Genomic DNA, 23100 nt, shown 5'->3' on the forward strand with positions numbered 1-23100 from the left:
TTAAATACTGTTTACTGTATCGGTAACAAGTGTTACACTGTTAGGCCTACTGTTACGGCTATGTTATTAAAAGTAGTGTTGTTATAACAGAAATATGTGTTTTGTATCTTCAGGTTGTAAAACGTTATATAGACGGAATTTGGAACCGGATTTGGTCCCCGGGCGCTGGGTTAAATGCAGAGGACACATTTAGTTTTAATGTATGCGAGTACTGAGACAATACATAAATATAAATCGTAATAGTATGCTCTTTCTGCGCTTCTGCTTAACAGCGTGTTGTCAGGTGTCTAGGATTCGGAGCGTGTTATGAAACCTTTTGGAAAAATAAATTGTATTTATATAAAAAAAAAAAAAAAATCTCTCCGCACCGAATATTCAAATATTCGCTGCTGATTACTACCGAATATCCGGAGCCCGAAAAATGGTATTCAGGACAGCCCTAGTGTATACCTCCAGCAATGTTAACTATGTTGACGCACTTATTTTAACTGATATTATTATACTCTTATAAGATGTATGTAGATAGTATAAGAAATGTGCAGAATATGTCAGTTTAATGGTGGAGGTATACACATATTGTTAGATGTCTTGTAATGCACTGTTGAGGAACAGTTTTTCATCTCCGACCTTGTCAGGTATTGAACAATCAATAAATAAAGAACACAGAATTATTAAATATAAAACACAGAATTTGTGTGATTATACTAAATGATTTACAAATAAACACCACTGCATATTTAGTGCAGTGGTGTTAGTTAGTTAGATAGTTTAAAAATCAGCTCCTAAATTCTAACCCCATCTCCTATTCCTTGACCTCTGAGTGAAACGTCACGGGGTTAAAACCTGTTAAACCCCGAGCCTGTTTTTCAGGTTTCAGGCTCGAAAATGACATTCCCAGAACAAATGGCCATATCTTCCCTTCTAAAAGGGTTAAATTAATAATCTTTTTTCTCAAAGTAATGATAAACCTGTGAGTTGGATGTAGAAAAGTCAGAATAAATATAGATGTTTTTTATTTTAAAGAAAATTCAGATTGAACAGAGTAAAAAACTGTAAATTATAGTGTCCGTCCAAAATATATGTTGTACTTATAGTGAAAACTAATCTTGGATGATGGGTTAGTAGACTAAAAGATTTAGGAATCCAAAGTACAACATTTAATAAGTACCCTGTATCAAGATTGATGCAAAACAATTGATATTTGACCTTTTCAGCTAACTTTTGCTCTGCGATTTTTACATTAAAATGGAATTATGGATTATAAATGAAATATTTTTTTTATACAGAGACGTTAAAAACCTATGGATTAACCGATTCAGCCGTGTTTTTTCTCGTTTTAATGCCATTGAACACGTCTTTTGATCAGATTGACAGCTACGGTGAGACGATCTCCCTAGAAGCTCCATAAAGGTACGTGTTGTGATGTCTGTGCTTCCCCTGTCGCGAGTTCGGATCACTTAGTGATGATATATATACCTAAATAATCTGTGGAACCTCAGTTTTAATCGGATATCTTGTATGTGCAGCTACGATAAGTAATAAGGGTACTTGTGTTTTGTTTTGGTAAAAATGGTTTGTATCGTCAGTTAGCTGAGATTATTTCCGTTAATCTGGTATGACACATTAATAGGTTCTTAAATATTAAGATCCCCTGAGACACAGTGTCGTGAAAAAAAAAACAGGGTCCCCGCCGGCGGGGTGGACCCGACGAGGTGGACCCGTTCAAATCCAGTTTTGAACAGTCTGCCGTGGTTCCATCCCATTTCAAGTGCTGTTCGACGCTCGGCGTAACCCTCGGAGCACACTCAAACATCCAATCACAGAGCTTGAGGACTATCACGGGGTTTGTCAAGCGAAGCGGAGAGAATACTTACTTCCAGGTGTAAAATTCTCTAAAGCAACTACTATGAGCTGCTCCGACCCTCGGTCCTGACGGACTCCAACTTGTGTTTATTAATCAAACAAATAAATAAAACACAAGGATAATTATGTGTTATTGTTGAGTAAATGAAGAATTGCACAGGGGAAAATAACGTATCTATGCCACAATTTTAGATGCGGATTTTGTTAAACTAATACGTTTGCGCTGTGGACCAACACTATAAATTGACGGGGAAGGGGGTAGCAATAAAGATAACACCATTAAACAGTTACACAACATAACAGAAATAATATCGATAGCAGCGTCCCTAGCAACCACCTTGATAACAATGAAAACGTTGAAAGGACACCATTTCCTGAAGTAATCTTCGTAATAACTTGCAAACTAAAGATCATGTACATCCACTACACACATAATCTGAAATAATAACTCATATTTCTCGCATCAAATGACATCAAAACGCATTTTAATGGCCAAACTAACCTTAAAATAGGCATTTTCCACCGAGAATAAAACGAATGTCGGCCATGTTTTTGAAGATCGCGTGACATAGACGCCAGCCATTGGAAATGAATGGTGAAAAAAAACATAGGGATCTTACAATTTCAGAGGCGTTTTTGTAGAAATACTACGTCCCAAGTTGTGGACCAACGTAGTTATTACACGTTTTTTTGTGAGACTGGGTTGGACGAACACAATAATGCACCAATAATTCCCGTAATTTATTACATAACAACAAGTACTAAAAAAGAGTAAATACTTTTATGTTTTAAGATTTTGAATGCCGTTCCTTTGCTTGAAATAGAGTATTTTTGTGTGTATAGTAACTTAAGCAAAAGATATGAGTATTTCTTAAAACATTTTGGAATATTGTACTTTTTACTCGACTGCATTTACCTATTCTGATGATTAGCTAATACAGATCATAAATGAACTAAAACATAAACATAAAGACATATAAATATTAGTTAAAATACACAGCACCAGTACATAAAGTCATTAAAATAATCTCCACCTTAAACAGCTGTGATAAAAACTCAATAATGTACCAATAGTCATATTTGTGTAATATAATAAATACTATCCATTATTCTGTAATGGACAAGTACTTTAACTTTTGGTAACTTTTAGTATATGTTGATGCTTATACTTATGTACTTTTACTTATACAGCATTGCGACTTTGACTTAAGCAGAAGATCTGAGAACGTCTTAGAGCTATGTGCATTTCTTTGCCTGTGCTCAATATGTGAGTTTGGTTGCCGCCTCACCTTGCCTGTAGATCCGGAGAGCGTCCAACAGCTTGGAGCCACGCAGCTGAGCACGGAGCAAGGCTACATCGAGCTGCATTAAGCCGGGATCTCCAGCCTCCCCTTGTGCCTCACATTCGCCTGCTTTGAACAGGGATCCGCTCAGAGCCTTCAGGGCATCTGCCTTCGGCAATATGCAGTGAACAAAGTGAATCCTGGACCTGCGCACCATGTCAAGGAGAGCATCCTGGAAAATACAGAGCAGGGTTAGGGACTGTGGAAGGCTGACGCAATGTCTCCCCAAGATGTATCTACATCTAATAGGTTACTCAAAGCAACCAAATGTAAAGCATACTGGTTCTGACGTACACTCCTTAAAATACTACTTTAGGGAGTTTGTTTTAATAGCCACATGCAGGTTATAACTAGCATAACAGTTCTGAATGATGCTCTTGTCAAGCACTTTAGTTACTCTATAACAGTGCCGTAAGAGAAAATAAAACGTTCAATCTGTATCATCCCAATTTGTAAGGCACCCAAACTCGGTGGCTTCTTCTCTAAAATGATATTGCAAGACCATCAAAGAACGTGATGAGAGTGGGTTATTGTAGGTGTATGAAATTAAGGGGGACGGCTGAAAATATTTGTATCTAAAAAAGGGGCGAGGGGGGTGGGTGGGCATTTATAAAAAATACATTATCTCTGTTGTTACTTTCATCCTGAATATTAAAGGGATATTATGCTCATTTTCAGGTTTCATAATTGTATTGATAATTGTGATTGGTCAACCGATTAGATATGTCCCGCCCCCTGGCTTATCACATACTGCAGTTTTGGCATTTCTGCGTTGGCTTCATTTTTCATCACCAGAGGTTGCTGCTTGGTTATTATATAAGCAGATAATGAAATAATTTCTTCACTAATCTTGCGCTTATATTTCTTCCTTTCCTCTCTGTTATTTATTTTATGAATTAGACCTTGAGACTTGGCAGATAACTGGTGTAAATGATATGCAATTCAATACATTTGCCCCTCTGTGTTGTTGTCATCTTCTCCTCTCACCACTTGAAGCTTTATCTGGATACATAAGGACTTCTTCTTGATAGCAGCAACCCCTGTGGTGAAGCTCTTCCTCATGCTAGTGGCCCGGCGCAATGAAAGCTGGGAAACGCCTTCAAGGCCAGCGACCGAACCGGACAGAACGGTGGCTCCGGCAGTTCGGCTCATGAACAACGAGCTGATGATCTTCCTGTAAGAGAACACAACTTCAGCCTAAAGTTCTTTTGAAAAATCTACTAAAGTAATACTGTTGGATTACTCATTCGTACTTCTGGGAGTCCTGGAGCAGGATTGTAGCATTGGTAGATGCAGGATTCAGCTTGGCGTAGTTCAGCCACCCGCAGGCGTCGTACTCCACCCAGTCGGTTCCGTGACTGTGGCCGAGCAGGAAATGATGATCCTTTTCACTCTTCAAGAGGAAAGTGTGACCTGATGAAAATGGGAAAAAAAGCGTCAGATTCCTGGAACAGTCTCCTTCATGACTTTAGTAAAGTGTGAAGGGTTAATCAGAGCTGCAACTTGTCTTGGTTCCTCTTGTATGCACTGCCACAAACCTATATAAACGTTACTGATACTGCGATAATAAAAGACAATCTGTCCTCAACCTAGTTGTTCATGTGATAGACTATTCAAGACATATGGATGATAAACTAGAGCTCCAACCTGGCTCATATATTTCTGATGTATTTCTATTGAGTTCCATAGGGACCACTTATATACAATTATGTAACCTTGGGAAGAAACCGTTGTTAGGTTACATACTATTTCTGACTCATCCACAGTAGGATACTGGTCGAATAGTGCTTTGAGAACAATGTATTCTATCAAGATGAATAGCCTATCGGTCTCTTCATACAATCGATGTTCTTTGACACAAAAGAAGAGTATTTGCTGACGTCTCAAACATTGTTTGTAATACATGATGAATGTCTCTTTCTGAATAAAACCTGTGGCAAGAATCGGCAAATTATTCTGCTCTTTCAAATTATTGACAGTGATGAAAGTTCATACCAAGTACGATTCTTTACACCCTGTTAATGATTTAGCAACATCATTCATGTATTGCCAATTTTACTGCAGTCAATTTCTAACCAGTTAGAATAACCTTAATTGTTCATTGTTTACAAGGTTTTGACCAGAAGCCAAATGAGGTCTCCTGCTCCCCAAAATAAAGGGTAAAAACACTGAATAAAATGGTTTCACGATTTGGCTACCATTAACGTTAAATCAAGGCGACCCAATGGAAAAGACTCTTACCTTCATTTGATTAAGTGGATTTGAAAACATCTAGGATAATTTAAGTGCTAAACTCACCAAAATATACATCATAGGTCTGGCAGTTTTTACACAAGTAAATTGATAATTGTTTACCCTTGAAAATATTATTTAATTTTATTTAATAATATTTCAAAGTTTTAGTCCTTTCCTTTAAAAATACTCAAGTAGAATGCTTGCCATGTGTTGTATTAGCTTTGAGTGTATGTGTGCACATGTGTGTGTGTGGGTCAATGGCATTCAGGGTGAATAAATAGTAGAAAGACATATAAACCTGAACCAATGAAAAGTGTGTGTTTGTATGTGTGTGCGTGTGTGCGTGTTTGTCCTCTCCTTGCCTTTGCTCTCGCCCTCGGCAGGCCCATAGTAGCTAAAGAGACGTCCCAACAGGGTTTCCTCTGACCCCCCATGCTGCAGCGCCTCCTCCTCCATCAGCCACAGCAGGCCCCGCGCCTCATCTGTCCTCACCGTCCGCACCTGTCAAACAAACATGTACGCTCTCATAAACGCACAGAGGTCGTAGCTCCTTTGTGAACATCTAGTGTGGACACAACATGTTATATTTTGCCTTGAATCCTTTGTGTACAACGGAACATGAGCGTAAAATATTTGCTAATCAAATGGCTGAAGACTGTGTAACAAACCACATGGCAACACGGACATTTAGCTTGCTTTAGCTATTCAATGGGAACACATTCAACACCTTTATAATTACGAAGGATTCTGAAGATTATCCTTCAAATGCTGAGGGCTGGCCTCGAAAAAAGATTTTTTTTTTTTTATAGAGCACAATCCAAGTGCCTTACAAAGACAGCAACAATGAAAACAGACATAAATCATGTTTACAAGAAAACAGATAGAACTGTTTGGTCTGGAAAAGGACAATATATTGTAATGCAGAAAAGGGAAAGAAAAACCTTTTTATTAAGAAAGGTCAGTGTTTCCTTAAATATTCTATTATACTAAATGTCAGTGAAAGTAGTGTGCTTTAGAGTAGAGTCATTATAGCATCATAAATTAAAGTTTCAAAAGCATTTGCGCTCCCTGCACCCTGCAGCAAGTCGCTGTGATAATGGCATCATCAACTTAGCTTTTGCTTATAATTGAAATGGAAACAAAAAAGAGCTCATGAATACGGAAAATGGCAGGAGGAAAAAGGGATTAAAAAGTAATACAATTAGCATTACAATTAGCGTGAACACAGAAGAAAATAAAACCCACTCTTATTAATGATTATGGGATAAGTGCAAGGGAAAGGTTTTTATTTTTTCTGCCAAACTTTATTTGGCATGAAGCTTTACTTTTGCATAGTACTACATTAAAGAGGCCCTATTGTGCTTTTTGGGGTTGTCCCTTTCCTGTAGTGTGTAATATAGGATTGTGTGCACGTAAATGGTCTGCAAAGGCTAAAATCCCTGTGTTCCCTCCAGAGGGAGTTCCTCTAGTGACATCACTATGTAACACTTGCGCTCCAACACATTGAACGTGACAGGCTAAGGGGCGGTACATCTCTAAGCGGTTGAACAATCCCGACAGAGCCGGCCAGCTAACCAATCAGAGCAGACTGGGCTCTGATTTCAGACAGAGGGTGAAAAGAGGTGCTGCAGCACAGACAGTATGAGAAAAATAAAGAGCTTTTTGAACATTAAATCATGGAGACATGTCACCGTAGAGGCACAAACTAAAAATATTAAACTTGAACATGAATATAATAAGGCCATTTTTTTTCATTTGCCCAAAGACATAAACTAAGCCACTATTGTTTTTCAGATGACACTGAGCTCCAGTGGGAACAATATCCACACTGATAGCTTGGGATTGGGAATAAGAATGAAAAAACCAAAAACAGTTTTAAGCAGCTATCAGGAAGTTACACTGGAGACACCCTTATCAGCAGTGCACACTACGCTGACTTCAAATACAACACAGAGTATCAGTTTGGAGGAGACATATGACAACTGTGAGACTCGCAATGAATTGAGCATTAGAGCGATAAAGGACATCTGAGCTACAACGGGAGAAAAAACATCTGTGAGTGAAAATAATGGATCTTTTCATTCCAACCAGCAGATATGTTTAGTTTACTTTACAAATGACTTTGAAGAATCAGCGTTTTTTGTACCCCTTTGGTTTAAGAGTGATGTACTACAGTTCAGTGCTTCTCCCATCAGTGTATGGACCCCCTTAAAAGTAAAGCAGTGAAACTGAACACATTGGAATTATAACAAAGTGATCTATGACTCTAGAAACTCTGCCATTTCTGTTTCCATGGTGCAGATCACAGGCTGCAGAGGCCAATCATCGATTTCTCTCACTCCAAGTCAATTCTCTAACCTTTCTTTTTCCTTCTCCTGCCCTCTCTTTTGAGCCTCAGCCAAACACCTTTTAATATTTAAAACTCACACGAAAGAAAACGTCTGAAGCTAAATGATAATATGTATTGTTGAATTTAAAAACAAAAGGGTATCCAGAGTTCTCATTCATAACACTCCGTTCGATGTCTCACTATGGGATGCACCTCATCGCGGAGCAAACAGAAGCATCAATCTGATTACGCCAATCCTGATTGGCTGGTGATCTTGACCTCAGCGTCAGGGGAAATCACCCCCTATAAGTAGCTTGCCCCACAACGCATGCGTCATTCAAACACCTCTTCTCGCTTCAGAGCACATCTCACAGTAGCCGGGCAAGCTTAACAGTCCACAGACTGAACCCAAAATACCTTTTCGGTCGACGGGCGCTCGCCGGCTACTCGGCTACGATTAAAAGAGGAGCACTACCACACCAGTCAGTATCCTCCAGGAATAAAAGACCCACACTGTCCTTTTTTCTCCGGATTAAGGACAAGGGGGTAATACCTTTTTTCCCGTCCCACCTGTCGAGAGCGGGCCCTCTCCACGCCACGAGGAGACAAAGATGGACGCCCCTCTCCCTCACACCAGAGGAGTCAGGGACTCAGTGGCTCGACTATGCGGCTGCGGGTTGAAGATCTCGGGCACAGACACACACCGGGTCTGTTCGTCCTGCCTCGGGCTGGAACACGCCCGAGGCGCTATCGACAACCCCGGCTCATGCGGACATTGTGTCCGCTTCACAGTCAAGAGCCTCCGCCGACGGCTAGCGAGACAAGCTAGCCTGTCGGAACAGGACCCCCCCATGTCCATGGACCCGCCGGCCAGCAGTCAAGACATGGGGGCGTCCGCCACAGAGAGCGAACCCCTCTCCGTGCCGGTCTGGGGCTCATTATCAGCGATGGCCTCAGAACCGGAATCCCGCGCCCTGGCAGGCCGGGACCCGGTGACGACAAGACACGCGGGAACCGGGAGCCCCAGCTTGGTAAAGCGCGGGAATCCGTTCCCGCGCTTTACCAAGCTGGGGCTCCCGGTTAGACCTCACCATGGTCTCACCCGCGGAGGATGTCCTCGAGTTGGATTACGAGGAGGACGATGAGGAGAGACCGGCCCTTCAGCAACAAGGTCCCAATCCAGGGTGCCTCCTCCCTGGATTGCGATGGAATGCAGAGGCTCGGCCTGCTCCGCATACCGCCCATGGAACCGCTGGTGGCGGCCCCTCACCTAGCAGGAACCCCACGCTTCCAGCAAAAGCGGACTGCTTTCAGTCCACAATGACTGAAAAGTCCTATAAAGCTGCAGCGCTGTCCGCCAGGGCCCTGAATGTGTCCTCGCTGCTAACCACCTACCAAGCGGAGCTCTGCGAGGACCTGTCGGGTATCCCGGGAGCAGCCACTCTGAACGAGATGGCAGCGGTCACGGACATTTGCCTCCGTGTCCAGCGCTGCGCCGTCCAGGCCACGGGCAAAGTAATGGGGATCATGGTGGTGCAGGAAAGAGTGAGATGGCTCAACCTCACCAACCTTCCTGACCGAGAAAGAGAAGATGTGCTGGATATGCCCATCGTTCCCGAGGGAATTTTTGGCTCCGCTCTCGCCTCCATGTAAAGGAGGTTTGAGACGAAGAAGAAGGAGGACGAGGCACTCCACCTCTGCCTCCCTCGAAGGGCCCAGCCGCTGCTCTCGCAGCAGCAGTCCTTCACCCACGCGAACTCTGCCCGGTTCAAAGCACCGGTTAAGCAGAGATCGCAGCCCACCCCGAGTCCCCAGCCCAGGCTGGAGACAAGGGCAAGTTGGCCGAGAAAATCTCCGGTTCCAGCTGCAGCTCAGGCTCAGCCAACCCAGAATTTCGGCCAGCAGTCGAGGAAGAAGAAGCGAGCGGCGTGACAGCCCCTCCTTCTCCCCTCCGTGAATGTGTTCCCGCCGCCTCGAGAGATGCCTCAAGTCCGCACAAACACATGTCACATGCTGATTGATTCCTCTGTCATAAAACATTTGACGCTGACGCATCCAGGCTTCAGGCCGAGGGCGCAGCTCAAAAAATTGAAAAGAAAATCAATAAAACCAATAAACAGCCCGCCAATTCTTCCCCTTTTGAGAGCAGCTACGGCATCTCTCAAAAGGCGGATTATTGACGGGTCTGTGAAGGCACTACCGCCACGCGCACGCGCAGTGCCGGCTGGGGCTTTAAGGGCACCACCACCACGCGCAGGCGCGGTGCCGGCTGGAGCTGTGAAGGCACCACCGTCACGCGCATGCGCAGTGCCGGCTGGAGCTGTAAAGGCACCACCGGCACGCACAGGCGCAGTACCGGCTGGAGCTGTGAAGGCACCACCGTCACACGCATGCGCAGTGCCGGCTGGAGCTGTAAGCGTGACATCTCAGCTGGCTCTAAAGAGCATACAGCAGGAGATACTCACGACATCTACCTGGGCTTCTCAAAACAGTTATACTTTATCTGTTTTCACAAGCCCAGAGAGAGTCAACCCATATTCTGGAGAGAGAGATTCTCTCACTCCTAGAAAGGAGGGTTTTATCTATAATGCCCGCCGAGCAGAGTCAGATTACGCAGACAAATGTCCTCGTAAAGCACCCGCTCAACATGGGGCTCATAATAAAACTGAACCCCGCGCGCCACGGCGTGCGGAGAGTATTGGTTATTATGTAATGTGTAGTGGCACTACACCCGACTTTTCTAGTGCGGGACACGCCTACGGGTGCTGTCCTTTCACGGAAGGTGGTCACCACGGTCGCATGTCAGACAGGCTGATAGGGTATTTACGAAGGTCACACGTAAATCACCCGGAGCTTTTAGCGGTGTTCCCCACCCTAAAACGCTTCCTGCCTTCTCTCAGAGGACTTCATGTCCTTGTGAGGACAGACAACACGATATTGTGTATGAACCGCCAAGGGAGGTTGCGTTGTCTCCAGTCACACACACTGGCACACAAACTGATCCCTTGGAGCGGCAGACGTCTCCTCTCTCTGAGAGCGACACAGGTACCGGGAGTGATGCACGTCGGGACAGAACTACTGTCCAGAGGTGCACCACTCTATGCAGACTGGACTCCTCATCCAAGGATCGGGAGTCCGCTGTGGGTGCGTTACGGCGGAGCCGCGTTAAATCTGTTTGCATAAAGAAAAAATGCTCAATGACAGCTGTAGGAAGGAGGAACCTATAAACCAACCCACTGTTATAATCACACTCTCGACCTTGTTCTGACTTATGGTATTGAAATTGAGCAACTATTAGTTGAACCGCATAATCCTGCTTTATCCGACCATTTCTTAGTAACTTTTGAAGTACTGTTACTAGACTACAAAGCATTAGTCAAAAGCTCTTGCAGCAGAAACCTATCTGTTAGTGCTATAGCCACATTTAAGGAAGAGATTCCACCCATACTTAACTCGATAGCATGTCTGCATGTAGGGGAGGAAACTTATACAAAATGTACACCACCCCAAATTGATCATGTTGTTGATAGTGCTATAGATGCGCTGCGAATAAAATTAGACTCTGTTGCTCCTTTGAAAAATAAGAAAATAAAACAACATAGATTAGCTCCATGGCATAATGCTGAAACCCGCAAAATAAAGCAAAAGTCTAGACAACTTGAAAGGATATGGCGTTCCACTAAACTTGAAGAATCTCGTTTAATTTGGCATATTACTCTCAATGAATATAAGAAAGCACTGCGTAAAGCGAGAGCAGCCTACTACTCTTCATTAATAGATGAGAATAAGAATAATGCAAGATTTCTTTTCAGCACTGTAGCCAGGCTGACAGAGAGCCACAGCTCCATTGAGCCTTCTATTCCCATAGCACTCAGTAGTAATGATTTTATGTGCTTTTTTAACGATAAAATTGTTACTCTTAGAAACAAAATTAATGACCTCTTGCCTTCGACCAGTATAGTGTTATCAACAGCTCCCGGAATCGTAAGTTCTAATATTACACTAGATAGTAAACTAGAATGCTTTTCAGCCATTAACCTTGAACAATTACATTCAATGATTCTCTCTTCTAAACCATCAACGTGCATGTTAGACCCAATTCCAACTAAGCTGTTGAAGGAAGTTTTTCCATTAATTAGCACTTCTTTATTAAATATTATGAATATGTCTTTATTATCAGGCTATGTTCCACAATCATTCAAAGTAGCAGTGATAAAACCGCTTCTTAAAAAGCACAACCTCGATCCAGAGGTTTTAGCCAACTATAGACCTATTTCTAATCTTCCGTTCCTCTCAAAAATTCTTGAGAAAGCGGTCGCAAAACAGTTGTGTGATTACTTAAAAAACAATGATTTATTTGAAGATTTTCAGTCTGGCTTTAGAACACATCATAGCACAGAGACAGCTCTGGTTAAAGTCACAAATGATATTTTAATAGCCTCAGACAAGGGACTTGTCTCTATTCTTGTTTTGCTCGATCTCAGTGCTGCATTTGATACTATCGACCATGATATCCTATTGCAAAGACTAGAGCACTTAGTTGGCATACAGGGAACTGCTTTAGGCTGGTTTAGGTCCTATCTATCTGAACGCTCTCAGTTTGTACGTGTTAACGATGAATCTTCCACGCAAACCAAAGTTAGCCATGGAGTGCCACAGGGCTCAGTGCTCGGACCTATTTTGTTCACATTATATATGCTTCCGTTAGGCAATATTATAAGGAATCATTCTGTAAACTTTCATTGCTATGCGGATGATACTCAACTATATTTATCAATCAAGCCTGATGAAATTAATCATCTAAATAAAATTCAAGACTGCCTTAAGGACTTAAAAACGTGGATGACCTTAAACTTTTTGATGTTAAACACGACCAAAACTGAAGTTATTGTACTTGGCCCGAAGAATCTACGAAATAAATTATCTAAAGATATACTAACTATGGATGGCATTAATTTGGCCTCCAGTGAGACTGTAAGGAATCTTGGTGTTATATTTGATCAGGATTTATCCTTTAACGCCCACATAAAATCAATTTCAAGGACAGCCTACTTCCATCTACGTAACATTGCAAAAATCAGGCATATCTTGCCTCAAAACGATGCAGAGAAACTAGTCCATGCATTTGTTACTTCTAGGCTGGATTATTGTAACTCTTTATTATCAGGGAGTACCAAGAAGTCAATCAAGTCGCTTCAGCTGATTCAAAATGCTGCGGCTCGTGTACTAACCAGAGTTAGGAAAAGGGACCACATTACTCCTGTTCTGGCTGCCTTACACTGGCTCCCTATAGAACACAGGATAGAATTTAAAATTCTTCTTCTCGCCTACAAAGCCCTTAATGGGCAGGCGCCATCTTACCTTAAAGAACTCATTATACCCTACTGTCCTACTAGGGCATTGCGTTCCAAGAATGCAGGGTTGTTGGTTGTTCCTAGAATCTCTAAAAGTACAATGGGAGCCAGAGCCTTTTCTTATCAAGCTCCACATTTGTGGAATCAGCTTCCAGTTTGTGTTCGGGCGGCAGACACCCTATCCGTTTTTAAGAGTGCGCTTAAGACCTTCCTTTTTGATAAAGCTTATAGTTAGGGCTGATTAGATTCAGCCCCTAGTTTTGCTGATATAGGCTTAGTTTGTCGGGGGACATCTTACTTCTTCCTTCTCTCTGTCTATACCCGTGTACACTCATGTTCCGATTAACCCAGCTTCCCCAAATGTCTTTCTTTTTGGTGTCTATATACGCTGGGATCCGGAGTCATGGATGATCCTGCGGTCCTGTGTCCTGGATCGCGAGCGCTGGATCTTGAGTCGTGGCTGTGGTCCTGGATCATAGGTCCTGGATGGATATCCTCGTGGATTCATCTTCCTATTATACACACATGCATTTCCAAACATTTGGACTACCTATGTTGCAAATGTATTATCTTTTCAATTTACACACGGCATCTATTGCACGTCTGTCCGTCCTGGGAGAGGGATCCCTCCTCTGTTGCTCTCCCTGAGGTTTCTCCCATTTTTCCCTTTAAACTGGGTTTTCTTTGGAAGTTTTTCCTTGTACGATGTGAGGGTCTAAGGACAGAGGGTGTCGTATTGTCATACTGATATTCTGTACACACTGTGAAGACCACTGAGACAAATGTAACATTTGTGATATTGGGCTATATAAATAAACATTGATTGATTGATTGTTCGTTCTCTTTAATGCACGATTTAAACGCACTGTTAGGCGGGGACGCACTCGTACACGATTGACCTCCGGGTCCTCTGGACGCGTTCCCACCCCTGGCTCTGTTACCCCCAACTCTGGCCAGAGTGAAGGAGCAACGCCACACACTTACTCTGATGTTTCCGCCCTAGCCCGCAACGTACGGGCTGGCGGAGATATATCAGCTGTTGTGCGGGCAGCCATGGCAGCCCCCACCACGCAGGGACAGATTGTCTCAGGCGGGGGGGGGGGGGCGATCCTTCACCCACGCCCAGAGCGCGGGGCACTATGGGACTGACCCGTGAGTGGTACAATCTGAATACAGTGGGACTCCCTCAGAAGGTGATAAACACTATTCAGAGTGCGAGAGCTTCCTCCACCAGGTCTCTCTATGACTGTAAGTGGAGGGTGTTTGAGGAGTGGTGCCTTCAAAAAGGACACATCTATTTTCAATGTCCTGTCGGGGTGATTTTATCATTCCTACAGGGCTTGATCGATAAACACAGAGCTTTCTCCACCATCAAGGTGTACCTGGCTGCTATTGCTGCATGCCATGTGGGCTTTGAGGGTAAGACGGCTAGCCAACATCCTTTGGTCTGCCGTTTTATGAAGGGAGCTCGCAGGCTCCTCCCTGTCTCCAGGTCGCTGGTGCCCTTATGGGACCTGGCAGTGGTTTTAAATGGGCTCAGAATGACCCCATTTGAACCCCTGGAAGGAGCTGACATGAAACATCTGTCACTCAAGACAGTGCTGTTACTGGCCCTGGCATCCGCCAAGCGGGTCAGCGATATTCATGCGCTGTCTGTACATCCCTCATGCACTCAGTTCGCCCCAGGGCAAACGAGAGTGTTGTTGAAACCCAACCCTGCCTTTACACCAAAGGTGGTTGGTTCGTGTACCCCGATTGACATTGAGGCATTTCCTCCGCAGCTGGTTTCCTCCGGGGAGCAGCAGCAGGATCTGTTGTGTCCAGTCCGGGCTTCACACATATATGGACAGATCAAAAGAGCTTCGTCTTAATGACCAACTCTTCGTGTCCTGGGCTAACCCTCACAAGGGTAAGCCTGTTACTAAGCAACGGCTCTCCCACTGGATTGTGGAGGCAATTGCTTTGGCCTATACGAGTCAGAATTTGCAAGCACCTTCGGGTCTGCTGGCTCACTCGACTCGGGGCCTGGCTACATCCTGGGCTTTGTTCAAGGGTGTTTCCATCCAAGACATCTGTGCAGCGGCGAGCTGGTCCTCGCCGCTCACTTTTGTCCGCTTTTACAGGCTAGACGTCTCCGCTCCAAGCGTGGCCCGAGCAGTGCTGGGCACCCTGTTGAGTCGGGACTCTACCTGTTAAATTCTGGTTGATCGGTGATTTTCGAGATAAGCTCATCTGGCAATACGGGAGCTACAATATCCCATAGTGAGACATCGAACGGAGTGTTATGAATGAGAACTATAGGTTACTTACGTAACCCCAGTACTCAGAGTAACATGAAGTGAGATGTCTCACCAGACGGCCCTCCTTGCTAAGGTGAAGCGAGAAGAGGTGCTTATTTTGAATGACGCATGCGTTGTGGCGCAAGCTACTTATAGGGGGTGATTTCCCCTGACGCTGACGTCAAGATCACCAGCCAATCAGGATTGGCGTAATGAGATTGATGCTTCTGTTTGCTCCGCGATGAGGCGCATCCCATAGTGAGACATCTCACTTCATGTTACTCTGAGAACTGGGGTTACGTAAGTAACCTATAGTTTTCTATGTGAAAATGGAATGCCCCACAATGCTGTGTAATGTATAATGTCGGACAGACTGTGTGATATTATCCCAACTTATTTTCTCTTGCATACATATGAGGAGACATTATCTTATAAAGGGCAAAACAACTTGAACTTGTGTTTACCAGCTTTAGTGTGTTTGCAGATGTCGGAATGAGATTTAAACAGAAACTGTTGAAACTGTCTGTCTTTAAAAAGCACTCAATTCAGCATATGTTAGTAGGAGGTGTGTGCCGCAGTGGGTTGTGTGTTGGTGCTCGAATCAGGGGGTCACAGGTTCAAATCCCACTGCAGTCAGCATGTCGTTGTGTCCCTGGGCAAGACACTTCACCCCAAATTGCTCCTGTGGGGATTGTCCACAGCATTGAGTATGTGAGTCGCTTTGGATAAAAGCGTCTAACAAGTGACATGTAATGTATTATGTTAAGCAAATATTTCAAAGCTTGACTACACAGTTTACTTTCCTCTAAAATGCATTTAATGTGTAAATATGTGTTTATTATATCTTACCTATTTAAGATCAATGTTGAGACTGATGAAATTGATGTTTTCAGACCATGTACAGTAGTTGTTTGGGTTACATCTTAGGGTATTTGGTCATTGTTAGGTGTTTTGTAGCTTGTAGTGATTCTGTATAAAATATTAAAACTCTACACTTCTAGATGTGATAGTAATATATTCTGTAATTACTTTCTGTTTAGTGTCTGGGCCCCTGTTTTCAAGCATCAGAAAGTGTATCATGATCATGTCCTATGATTGTCCTTGTATTTTCAAACTGTGTGAACACAATTCAAGTAATGAAACTATTGGGGGTTCTGATAAGCATTCTGAGGAAACACCGGATCCATGCATGAAAATATCCATATATTTTCACGAGAAATAACAGACATGAAAACGTTGAACTTACCAGTGCTTGACTTGAGGCTTGGTCTACCACTGCTATAGACAGGGAGATGCTGGGCTCGGTGTCATCTAAAGCCAGCTCGATGTTCTCCTGGAGACGCAGATTGAGACACTCTTTAAAGACTTGTGATGCTCTATTATGTTACACAAATGTTACATTTATAATAGTTTAAGGAAATGCTTGATGAACTGAAATAAAAACAATATGAGACCATGTGAAAAAAGGAATGGAAAACGTAAAATATATAATGTTTTTTTGGAATCATAAGTATAACGTACTGGATGTCTGCAGGAGTTGGCAACAAATAACTAATTGATATTATTTGATTAATATTGCGATATGGGTCATTATTCGCATTATTATTGAAAGAGATAACAAAATGATCATGGTTTGATTTTTTGGGAGAATCTGAACCAAAGAAGGATTTTTATAAAGTTTGTAGAATACTATTTGTAGGCTGGAGCATCTTCTCAGCACAATAATACATTCAGAACGATGCTTTTACATGTTTTGCCTGTTACAAATATTGCACTTAAAAGCAATTTGGATATTGCACTAGTCTGTTTTTCAATTTGATAACAATTGTATTTGTTAGTAATGATAGTAAATAACAGAAACAAGACAATTGAATAGTGTGGGATAAAAACTCATTCATTTATTGGCATATATTGTAACTTGCTGAGAAAAAGGGTGCGCTGGGTTTATGTCATTTCATGGACATAGAGGAATATGTTTAATCAAGAGGGGGCTGATATTCTTGAAATAGTAATGGAGATATGAAGAATGAAACTGTTCCTCTGTGGGTGCAGTTGTAAGGGAAGTCTCTCTATTATGTGAGGAGCCTGCTGTCCCCTTTCAGGGAGAGGAACTTTTCCAGAAAGCCAAGAAACATTAGAACCAGTTTGAATGCCACTTTTAGTTTGGTCATACTTGCTGCCGCTAAAAAATGCAATGGGGTTGTGAAAGTAGTTTTAAATGAACTAGGAATAAGGGCTACGTAAATGTCCCCTCTGTGGGACTAACAAAGGTATTCTGATCAAAAATGTTTACATAAGAAGCTTCTAGTCAGGTGTTCAAATGAAGCTTCAATTGTAATATTTTATGAGATCATCTCCCTGAAAATAAAATCACTTTTTTGGAAAACGTATATAACTTGTCAGTGAAATATTGGTTTTGGAAAGGCTTGACGCCAATAAATAGGGATTGAAGCAGAATATTTTGTGAAATAATAAAAACCTGATAATTATATCTATCTTTTTCAATTAATGTTCACTGAGGTTTACAAAACTGTAGCTATTGTGTGTATTTTGTCCCCTAGGCTCATATAAATGTGAATGTCATATCATAACATCCTCGGTTCATCTACAGCGATTAATCAATGTAATAATATTAACTTTCAGCAATGTTTTCGGCAAAATGAAAACAGTTTCCTGCCTGTCGAATAAGATATTTTATCTTCATGAAATATAATATGTTCAGACATTTTATAGACAAAGGGATTCAACAAAAAAATTATTATTAGATAAATGAATAATAAAAAGGAATTGTTATCTGAAAAAAGCCCCAGGCACTGGACATTCTCCAGAATAGAAAAAGAAAAAAACAATGGCATACTAAATGTAAGAAAACTAAAAGCCACAACGAATCTATAATAACAACAACAACATTTGACATTTACCAAGACTGTTTTTCCTATAGGTAAATGGAAACTCACTCTCTAAATATTTCATTACTGTTGCACATAACAACATCTGTGGGATTAAAGTGGAAACAAATAGAGTAAATGCCCTTCGCCCGAGCAGATCAGGCGTAATGCGGCTCGCAGTGACAAAGTGCTAGCTGCATTGGGAATGTGGGGAAATGCTGGCGCTGCTAATAGTGTGGCCGTGACAGATGCCAGTGTTCCAGTTGACAGTGTGTGTGAAGTAGCCGAAATGACTTTTGTTCTCTGCTGTGGAGAAGATGTAGAAAAACTCTCCATACAGTTAAAGCTCTCAATTTAATTTGGACTTAAAAAAGAATGTTCCTTTTATGTGTATCACAGTTTAACCTGCCATTATTGATACTGTGCGCTGAGTCAAACGAGTTTGACCCGTTTTTAATACCAGTTTCACAGCTTCTTGTATTTTCAAGTTGCACCGACAAGAGAGAATTACACTCCACATATTTATGCATTTATACTTCATTTCGCTCCAATTCCCTTTCTCCCGGGCACATGTAGGAGTGGATATGGGTGAGAAGTCCCTGGATCCTTGTTCAAAGAATCAAAAGCAGTATTTCTGCTTAGCTTTAGTGTGCTCTGGCTGAGTTATAAAATAACTCTTACAATGTGCACATTCTTATGGTTGTATAAATATCTGTTCTATTTTATTTTTACAATATTTTTCTACTGCACATTTAAATTCAACTTCATGTTTGTATACATATTGTTATACTATTTTGTTTGTAAGTTTTTACTGCACATTCTTAAATGTACTTCTCATGTTTATAAAAATTATATTTTTTATTTTAATCTGTTTTTATTTTTAAATAATAAATGTTCATTCTATTTTATTTGTATCTTTTACTGCACATGTTTATTTCAACTTGTTATTTTTGTATTATACTTTATTTTATCTTTTCATTGCACATTATTGGCATTTTATTTTAGTTTATTTGAACTTTATTCCATGTATTGTAAGGAAATTTCACAAAACCCAATTTCCTCCCTTCCTTAAGATTAAAGTTTGGAAAGCAGTAATGGGTGGATATATTTATGCAAGTGATGAAAGAACTTATCTCATATTACTATATATCAACTTGTATTATGCCTGGGCCCAGTTGTAGTGGCTTGCACTGCTAGACAAACTCAAAGGAGGACAGAAGAAGAATAGTTCCTTCTTTGGGGAGCCGCACCGCCGCTGTGCAGCTGGGCGTTTCTCCCGAAGGCAGTCGTGGGTGACTTTACTTTGATCTTTGAGAAGAGGTGAAGACTGGCATCCCTAATGAGGAGGTCTAACACACAATCTACTTTGCCTTGTCACAGCTAGAGACAGGTGGGAGGGATGGTGTATCTTATGTATGAGCACATGCGCTATTGGAGTTGATATATCTGAGAGACAAAGGGAGAGGGGTAGGAAGAAGAAAGGGAAGTTATGTTTGTGTGCACGGTGCACAGGCTTAGGGTGTAACGGAATACAAGTAACGGGATAGCGTAATTATCTTACGAAAACAAGGTATTCCCTTTCAGTTATATTAAAAAAGACACATAATCGTACATAAAAAAAATTGAGATTATAATGTTACAATACATATTAAAATAAAGAACGATATATTACGAAGCACACATTACAACACTTCCCGAGTCTCAATACACCAAGTGAAGCGATTCTCTGTTGAAACAATAGCTAATCATAACTTATTTTGCGTTTGAAGGAAAAAAAACTGAACTACATTACTGTTCAGTGCAAGCAGTGCCATCCAGCTATTAATAAACTGTCATTATCCAAGGAGTCTACATCTGATTTGACAAAGCTTTTACAAATAAAGGCTTTGTCAAAGATACTATTCTGTAGTAGAATAGGTAGGCGTACTTCCTGAATTAGATTTTCAGTATAAGGTCAATTATGTATGGTCATGCATTGTGTATTTACATTGTGGCTCTCTTGACTAGTGAATGAATATGCCTAAAGGGGCCCTATTGTGTTTTGGGGGGTTTCCCTTTCCTGTACTGTGTTACAGGTTTGTGTGCATGTAAATGGTCTGCAAAGACTAAAATCCCAAAGTTCCCTCCAGAGGGAGTTTCTCTCCCACACACTCCGCCCCTGCCTGAAACGCATCCATCATTTGTTTACTTCCGTAACATAGTGACATCACTATGTTACACTCTCCGATCTATTGGCTAGCGCTCCAACACATTGAACATGATTCGACAAAGAGGTGCTGCAGCACAGGCAGTTAAATAAAAGTATGCACTTTTTAAGCATGTGAACATGTCAGAGTAGAGGCACTAAATACATTTATGAAAACTGAAATTAGCATTTTACAAACATGAGCAGAGGACACACTTTTAATATAAAATATTTGCTTCTCTAAGTATGCATTGTGCTGTTGCCTTAAAGTGGACCTATTATGCTATATTGGAACAATATATTGTAGGACCATACCTATACAAAACATGTCTGTGAAGTTTTTTGCTTAAAATACCAAACAGTTCACCCATTGTAGCCATGCCTCATACTGCTCATACCCCTCTTTTGCAGCCCTGTTAGAGAAACGCAGATGTTGGGTCCTTAGCTTGAAAAAAAAGAAAGAAGAGGAGGCGGATCTAATGCCTGATCAGAATTCTACCGGAGATAAAGTTAAATTCTGTTCTAAACCACATCAAAGATTATTTCTGAAACAATATGGAGCTCAAATAGTTTTTCTCTTGCGGATTTATCACAAGGTGAGTTCCTTTTTTTATTTCCTGCTTTTTAAACACATGTGCTCTACAGTACAGGTTAGCTCTGAGTGTTAGCGAGGCTTGCTAATGTAAACAAAGACGAGATTACGTCCAAAACACGTCAGGCATTGTTTAGCAATGATAGCGACACTCTGTGGGTCCGCCGCCAATTTTACGTCATATCGGCAGCAAGTCTGTATCCGCTCGTTGCACCACCGTTTTTAAAAGATTTGGGTACGGAGGAAAAGAGAAAGGGTTTTATTTTCTGACGCTGCGTGATTCCCCGGCACACCGGGGACACATATTTATGTATAAAAAACATAAAAAAGTGCATTTTGCATGATAAGTCCCCTTTAAATAATACATTTAAGTAGCGTGTTATCAATATATCTCTTTTTTCTTGTATTTGTTTGCCTGTATTTCATATTAAAATATTCCAAAGTAAAAGAAAGTAACTAGGATACATCAATGTTATACTTTGATGAAATCACATATTTTACAGGTAATTAGTTATTGTAATAGTTATTTAATTTTTAAATAACCCTCCTAACCCTAGAGGTGCCAAACACTTGTCCTCACCTCTTTGTATCTGTCCAACTCCTGAACGAAAGTGCGCTGATAAAAGAGGGAATGCAGGCGTTCTTGAGTGTAGTTGTGGCACAGGTCCTCGAAGGTTGCGCCGCATTCACGCTTAGCCAGCCGGGGGTTCTGAAAGCCTGGCGTGTCCACGATGATCAGAGAGCACAGGGAGTGCTGGCTGGATTTCAAGGCCCTGAAGCATGCAGGGTAAACACACAAAGAAACATTGAAATACTTGAGAGTATGTTTTATTGATTGCATTCACTGCATGTAACCCCTAGTTTTAATCTTAGCTCTCCCAACGTCATCTCCAACTTTAACCCTCACTAAACATAATCTTAGGTTTGGGTTAGCTCCTAAACCCAAGCCATTGAGCTAGAATAGCATTTCATGAGATTAGATTAGATTCAACTGTATTATCACTGCAGATAGCTCAAGTGGAGGGACAACAACATGCAGTTATGTATAGAGTAATATATATGTATCAGTATCAAGGTATATAAATATGACAGATGTTAAAAGCTAAAGTATATATAGAATTAACAGTATTATTATGTTTAAGCACTGGAGCTGTAGTATTCAAATTGATAACACTATAGATCAGTACAGACACGTTGTATGTAATATGAATAAATACTTATACTTGTAAACTTATCAGAAAGACATTACAAACCAGCGTTTTCTGGACAGACATCGCTTAACAATGACAATAATGTATTTACAATTTAGAATAATATCTAATATGTCAAGCAGAATTAAAGTAGTTTTGTTTAAAGGGTACATTTCATAAACATCTTTAGGTTTATGCTTGTATTTTGTTTTTTTTACTACAATATAATCCCATGCTTAAATGTTAAAATAAACGATTATTTTTCCATACTGTCCTATCTGCATATACCTTATGACTAAAACACTCTGTTTTAACGCCTGTCTCTTTAAGACCCTATCCAGAATGACCAGTCTTTTCAGATTGGCTTGCAAAGTAATTTTTCAAGCTATGGGGGGGATCCTAGATATCAGACATATGAAATGGAGCCAAATAGGAATTGCTTGTAGAATCCTGTGTTTTCTGTTTGTGACAGCCCACAAAAAAATTATTGCTCATCTTTTTTCACATTTTATGGGTTGGAAATAAATCCAGATATGTAAATGTAATATACAAGAGTTTTTCATAATGTATCCTCTTTATAAGATGCACAAAGCACCCAACAAAACCCTGGACAGGCTCCAGTATGTCCAAAACTGTGCAGCTCGGGTCCTCACACACACAAAGCCGTGGCAGCACATCACTCCCACCCTCATCCACCTCCACTGGTTGCCGGTCAAGTTCCGCATAATTTATAAAGTCCTCCTCCTGACCTACAAGTCCCTCCATGCCCTTGCCCCCCAGTACCTATCAGACATCCTCCACCCACATGCCCCACCCCGGAACCTGCGGTCTTCAGACTCTGG

The 23100-nt window shown here is 41.5% G+C and overlaps 1 protein-coding gene across 1 annotated transcript in view; it reads right to left on the reverse strand.

Moving 5' to 3' along the window:
- LOC117458059 (unconventional myosin-XVIIIa-like) overlaps positions 1-23100 on the reverse strand; it is a 154833-nt gene that overhangs the window by 68408 nt on the left and 63325 nt on the right. Inside the window, exons 22-27 of the mRNA XM_071205366.1 lie at positions 21649-21841; positions 16650-16736; positions 5804-5942; positions 4460-4619; positions 4194-4380; positions 3153-3378 (exon numbers count right to left, since the gene is read on the reverse strand). Of these exons, the coding sequence (XP_071061467.1) occupies positions 3153-3378; positions 4194-4380; positions 4460-4619; positions 5804-5942; positions 16650-16736; positions 21649-21841 (992 nt within the window). The remainder of the gene's footprint in view (positions 1-3152; positions 3379-4193; positions 4381-4459; positions 4620-5803; positions 5943-16649; positions 16737-21648; positions 21842-23100) is intronic.

Source organism: Pseudochaenichthys georgianus, chromosome 14 (genome assembly GCF_902827115.2).
Source record: "Pseudochaenichthys georgianus chromosome 14, fPseGeo1.2, whole genome shotgun sequence".
Lineage (NCBI taxonomy): Eukaryota > Metazoa > Chordata > Actinopteri > Perciformes > Channichthyidae > Pseudochaenichthys > Pseudochaenichthys georgianus.